Raw genomic sequence first — 6,000 nt, 5'->3', positions numbered from 1 at the left:
TTGAACTAAATTTCATATATAATTTTGATATTTATCCCTTTTAGAAAAACATAATAGATCCACTCATTTTGATCATTGATTTAACCGTAAATTAGTCGAAATTCGAATTAATCTAAAACTAAACTAATATAATTAATCGAAAACTGGATTAATTTGTTCAACTCAAATCCAAACTCGCTTAAATCCAAAATAATTCAAAGTTAATTTATTTAACTCGAAATAATTCAAATCCAAAATTATCCAAACCCCAACACACTCCAACATGCAACAAAAATAATCCAAACTCGAAATTACTAAAATCAATAACAAATTACTTTTAAATTTGATTCAATTAAATGTAATTGGTAGAGACAACCACTTTCGGTTTATGCTTCTTCCACATACAATTAAGTTCTCTCCAATCACAAAAATACAAAGCTTCCTTTCTAAGAAACAATTATGTTCCTTTCCCATTCTCCATTTTCTTCTTACTTACTATGGGCTAATTAATGCTCCACAATATTAATGGTGACATAAGGAAATGAATTTTGCTATTGTTTAGCAATGGCATACTCGTTTTGCCTATGATTTGATCACCCCTAAAGTTGCAGCCTCAAGGGATACCGAATGCTTAACGTCACCAATATGTATACGGTGTAAACCGATCGGGATTCTTCGAACCCCTGATCGGTCCACGACACTTAGAAACTTGCACACATGGATACTGATCCCTACTTGTTGTTCGGACCTTGCCGGAACATACACTTTCGCAAAAGCGACCAGCTGTTTCGAAGGAGCCCAGTGCCCTGCAGGCGGAGTCGAGAATACTAGCATTGTATGAGTGCCGTCCTTGGATCCGGTATTCTTCACGTTTACTTGAAGACCTACTGATAGCTTGTTGCATCTTGCATGGTTAACTTTGATTGCCTTCCCTAAAACGGTTGCATTTCCTGAACGGCGGTGGCCGTCTAGAGGGACTGTGACAACATGTGGTGCATTAACAATGGTGTGTACGAAGTTGGTGTAACTCAATCCGTGGCCAAATGGGTACACTACGGGACCTTTGTAGAACCTATAAGTTCTTCCAGGATAATTCCTATGCCGACTCGAACGCATGGCCATGTCCGTCATTGCCAAATTTGAAACATAATCTTGTGGGTACCATGTCATAGGCAACTTTCCCCCTGGATTGGTTGTACCATACAATACATCGGCTATAGCGGCCCCTCCTGCTTGGCCTGGATAACCAGCCCACAAAATGGCACCAATACGAGGGTCATTTTTAGCGAAAGAAACATCGATAGGCCCACCTGACATTAAAACCAGAACCGTCGGACCCTTGGAAGCCTTGGCTACTTTTGAAACAAGTTCCTGTTGGCGCCCTGGCAAAAGCAACCCTGTTCTATCTCTGAATTCCGCTTCAATCGATTGATCGAGCCCCATTACTAGAATCGTCGCGTCTGCTTGACGAGCAGCATCAATCGCGGCACTAAATAACTTGTCATCTCGACAAGCAACATTGGCACATCCGAGTTGGTGAATCGTTTTCACATAGCTCCCTATTCCTTGCAAAGGAGAAGTGTATCCACAAGCAACACCTAATCATTAAACATTAATACATAAGTTCAATTGTCCATATATCCCATTAACAACAAAAGGAAACAAAATCATTATCATAATGGTGTACCCGCATAGTTTCCAATCATGCTAACAGTAGCATCGGAATTAGGCCCGATAACGGCAACCGTTTGGTGACGTCGATGAGACAAAGGCAACGAAACACCGCTGTTTTTAAGCAAAACAATCCCCTGTCTCGCAGCTTCCAACGCTAGCTCTTGGTTCGAAGGAGTGCACACGTCTTTCGGTCCTAACTTCCCAAACGGTTGCACAGACGGCTCACCGTCGAACATACCGAGTCTCATTTGAACTCTAAGGGTGTTAACTAAAGCATTATTAATATCAACCTCATTCAACAACCCTTGTTTCACAGCATCTTCACTATGTTGTGCCAAAAATGGTCCACAATCCAAATCCAAACCAGCTTTAATGGCATCAGCAGCTGCTTGTTCCGGTGTTGTTGTGTAATGTTGGGTATTATAAAACACACCAACTGAATCACAATCTGAAACAATGTACCTGTAAAAACCAGACCAACATGAAAAACAGGGATCATTAAACTGATCAGTCTTAAAATGGTTGACCTACCCATCGAGTTTCCATTGACCTCGTACTGTGTTTCGCAGGAGATTAGGATCGGCACAGGTAGGGACACCATTAACTTCATTGTAAGAGCACATAACACTGGCTACATTGCCATCTTGTACACACATTTTGAAGGGTACATCAAATGTGTCCTCTATGTCTTGTTTGCTTACCTGCATAAACGTGTGAGAACCCACGTGAGAATCGAATAAGCCTGTCTTATTTTATTATTATAAATCTTTCCCTTTGTTTCATTGTCTGAAATTTTTTTCTGGAAGGAACCGGACAAAAGCAGAGCATTTGGATAAAAAGATTTAATATATTTAAATGATATCAGACAAAGATTTAATTTAGACAGTGGAGAATATGCCATCCTTTGTGGTCCATATTTCAGCTTTCTTTATTTAAATTCATGATCTTATTGCTTTATAAATGCTACGTTTTACTCCCCCATTTATTTCGTTTTATTCATGAATTATAATATTAAAAATCATCATCATCTCCGTAGAATCTAACAAATTAGTAAAAATTAAATTATAATAAAAATGAAACAAGGTGGTTGAGGAGAAAATTGATTATTCCAGCTGGTAAAATCCCGAGTTTGGCCCCATTCACCTACATCTTCAAAACTACGGCTACATTTTCCAAGGTGATCTTATCACTAAAAATTAATGGTCACTATTTACAATATCCATACTTGCACTACACCCATCAATATCATATGAAAGTTAGAAAACTAATAAAGTACATATTCTAGTAAAAAAGCTTAACAGTAAAATTGCTTGACAGATCCTTATATTGTAAGAATCTTATCAAATTAAATGGATCACTTTAATCCTTGCCCTTATAGTTTTGCAAGAGGGACCTTTTATCAGATTTTACCAAAAAGTAAACTGACCTGAGCATTAAAGTGGAACCTATCAACACCATTCCAGTTATCGAGATCATAGGCAGTGAAGTGCTTACAACACGCCGCCACTTTCAACCTATCACCGTCATTTCCCTGTAATCCCTTCACGTAATAGGCTGCATATGTACCGGCCAGAACCGGATCTTCACCAGGCGTCTCCTGTCCACGGCCCCACCGTGGGTCCCTAAATATGTTGACATTCGGGCTCCAATACGTGAGTCCAGCTGATCCACCGTTGTACATAGCCCTTGCCTCATCCGACACCACCTGCCGCCGCCCATCCCATAAAACACATTAATTATTTATATTATTTTTGTGGTAAAATTACGCTTGCAAGTTGCCTGGAATGCTATCCAATAATAATGATTCCACTTGATGATTTTGTGAACCAATCATAACACTGTGAAATGAGCAAATTGCGAGACATGGATCTTACCTTCTTTGTCTTGGAGTTCAAGAAAAGCATAAAGCTAGCCAGGACGTTTATGATCTTTAATCTATTTGTATCAAGTGTGAAACACAAATATCTAATACATATTTAAAAATTTAGTATATGATCATATTTGTTCTTTTTAACGTAATGTTTAAAATTATTTATAACTCTTAATCCATAAATAGAAAGATAATACACTTTAACATATTTGAATCTACATCTTCTTATATAGATAATAATACACACACTAATTAAATTAGGACTTAATCATCAAATTTAGAAGATGATGATAGCTTTATGGATAACATTACTTCATCTAATAATGCTGAGGTATGACTATCTGTCGAAGTATAATGAAATATAAAAAGAAATGAAGCATATTGCAATTTTTAAATCCACAGTTGACAAAGCTGACATATCTACCATACTAATAGTAGAGGCTATGTCATACAAAGTTAACTTCTCAATGGCTCATAAAACTATCATTCAATCCACTTGTCACCTTTTTCCCTAAAATAATTCTACATATACCCAATGATATAAAAGTTCAATTAAATATAATTATCATTACCGGTCTAAAACTTAATTGAATTGAGTTGAATTGTAATGAATTTACAGGTTGGGTTTATTTTTTGTAAAATTATATATGTATAAGACTTTATAAATACGTATATATGCATAAAATTTACTTAACATGTCATATCAATTAATAATATTTATATCATATAAATATATAGATATCACTACTTAAGAGAGAGTGAAAAATAATCAACAATATTATTTTAATTTTTTTAATCTTTAAGATGACAAAAAGAGTAAGAACTTACTCGTCCAATAGCTTCCCATAACGTAGCATTGAAAGACGCAGCAGTCGAGATTACTTGAGGGAAGCTAGTAGCACCAGGGAATGCCCCGCCGAACTTAGTCCCAGGACCCACATCAGAGACCCCATGAAGAGCTTCCGACCACCATTCATACCCTTTGATCCCCAACCGTGGAATTGGTGCCGCACCGTTTATCAACAACCTTACTTTTTCTTGTAACGTCAACCTCCCTACAAGGTCATTCACTCTATCCGACATCGGCATCGAAACCTTGCAAAAAGGAAAACCAGCCGTCACCGCATCTTTCGGGTCACAAGCAAATGGATCAACGGCTTCACCAAAAGCACACAAGAGAAGAAGGGAGAGGATAATGAATTGAGGTGGTGAAGGCAATGTGAGGCTGCCAATACCCATTTTCGTTTTTCTGAAATTGAAAGTGGGTTATTGTTTATGGTACAAAGGCTAATGAAGGGGAATTGTATGGTATTTATAAAGGTGGAAGCTTTGGGCTAAACAATGGCAATTGGTAATGTAATGTAATGGGACTCAACTTTTTGATCATTACATGCCATGCCCACATGTTGCCTTTAAGGAAAAAAAATATTAATCACTTGAATATTTTAGTTTTTAATTCTGAATTTTATTTATGGGCGCAGTAATATGTCACATAACATTAGTTAAAATAATTTTTATTTTCATAAAAAAGGTGGGAAGGAGTGATGTTTTTGAAAGTGCAAAAGTCCCATGTTACCACTGACACATTTTATTTATTTATTAAGATTTCACCGTTTGTAATTCTTTAAACAAAAAGAGATTTACGTCCAATTTTTATTATTGTTATCATTTTAAAATGAAAATAAATAATAGAATTGATGTTTGAGTATTAGCTTAATTGACATGAGTATTGTTGTTTATGTAGGAGAACATGGGTTTGAGTGCGCTAAAGAGCAATATCCTCGTATTTAAGGGTGAGCGTTTGATCAAATCAAGTAAAAAAATTTTGAGTTCACAAATCTTATTTTATCATCCTAACATAATTTGAAAATTTTTTGAATCAAGTGAAATTGTTCGAGTTAAATTAAAAAAATTAAACATGTCAAATAAAATATTATTATAATATAACTAATTTCATGTTAGAGCACATAAATTTTAAAAAAATTCAAAGCAAAATAAAAAAATAAGATACTTGAAAATTTGAATCATTAATTAGGTCCTAAAATTATTATTTTAGATTTTTTTAAAATTTTAAATTTTTTATATATTTTTAATTTTTATAATTTTTAAAAATATAAAATTTGAAATTTTATAAATATTTTGAATTTTTTTCTAACTTTTGTTGTGAGAGAGACCAATTTGTTTATTTTCAAAGTTGACAGGGATCAAAAGGGTATTTACACCAATTTGTTAATTGGATTATTTGAGTTATTCGAATTGTGAAATTCAACTCGACTCGAACTCAAAACTCGAATTGAGTTATTTAAGTTGACTCAGATAATTCGAATAACTCAAAATTTGAATTTTTTTCGATTTTTTCGAATCGAATCAAATTTTGTTCACCCCTACTCCTATTTATATAGGTTGGGGAAAGGCTACGGATAATTGTAGGCATTGTATTAAAAAAATAGAATTAATCTGAAAATAACAAAATAATT

General features: G+C 35.0%; 1 protein-coding gene across 1 annotated transcript; it reads right to left on the bottom strand.

The window, feature by feature from the left end:
• Nucleotides 1–294: 294 nt before the first annotated feature.
• LOC105764072 (probable beta-D-xylosidase 2) lies at nt 295–4,794 on the bottom strand. The gene is made up of 5 exons (XM_012582526.2): nt 4,352–4,794; nt 3,080–3,358; nt 2,185–2,354; nt 1,667–2,115; nt 295–1,577 (listed from the first exon to the last, which is right to left on the bottom strand). Exons 1-5 carry the CDS (start codon nt 4,760–4,762, stop codon nt 562–564), a joined length of 2,325 nt encoding a protein of 774 aa, XP_012437980.1. The 5' UTR covers nt 4,763–4,794; the 3' UTR covers nt 295–561.
• Between the last annotated feature and the right edge of the window lie 1,206 nt (nt 4,795–6,000).

Source organism: Gossypium raimondii, chromosome 12, assembly GCF_025698545.1.
Source record: "Gossypium raimondii isolate GPD5lz chromosome 12, ASM2569854v1, whole genome shotgun sequence".
Classification (NCBI taxonomy): domain Eukaryota; kingdom Viridiplantae; phylum Streptophyta; class Magnoliopsida; order Malvales; family Malvaceae; genus Gossypium; species Gossypium raimondii.
Note: the sequence above shows the minus strand (reverse complement) of the source record. Positions and strands in the feature narration are given on the sequence as shown.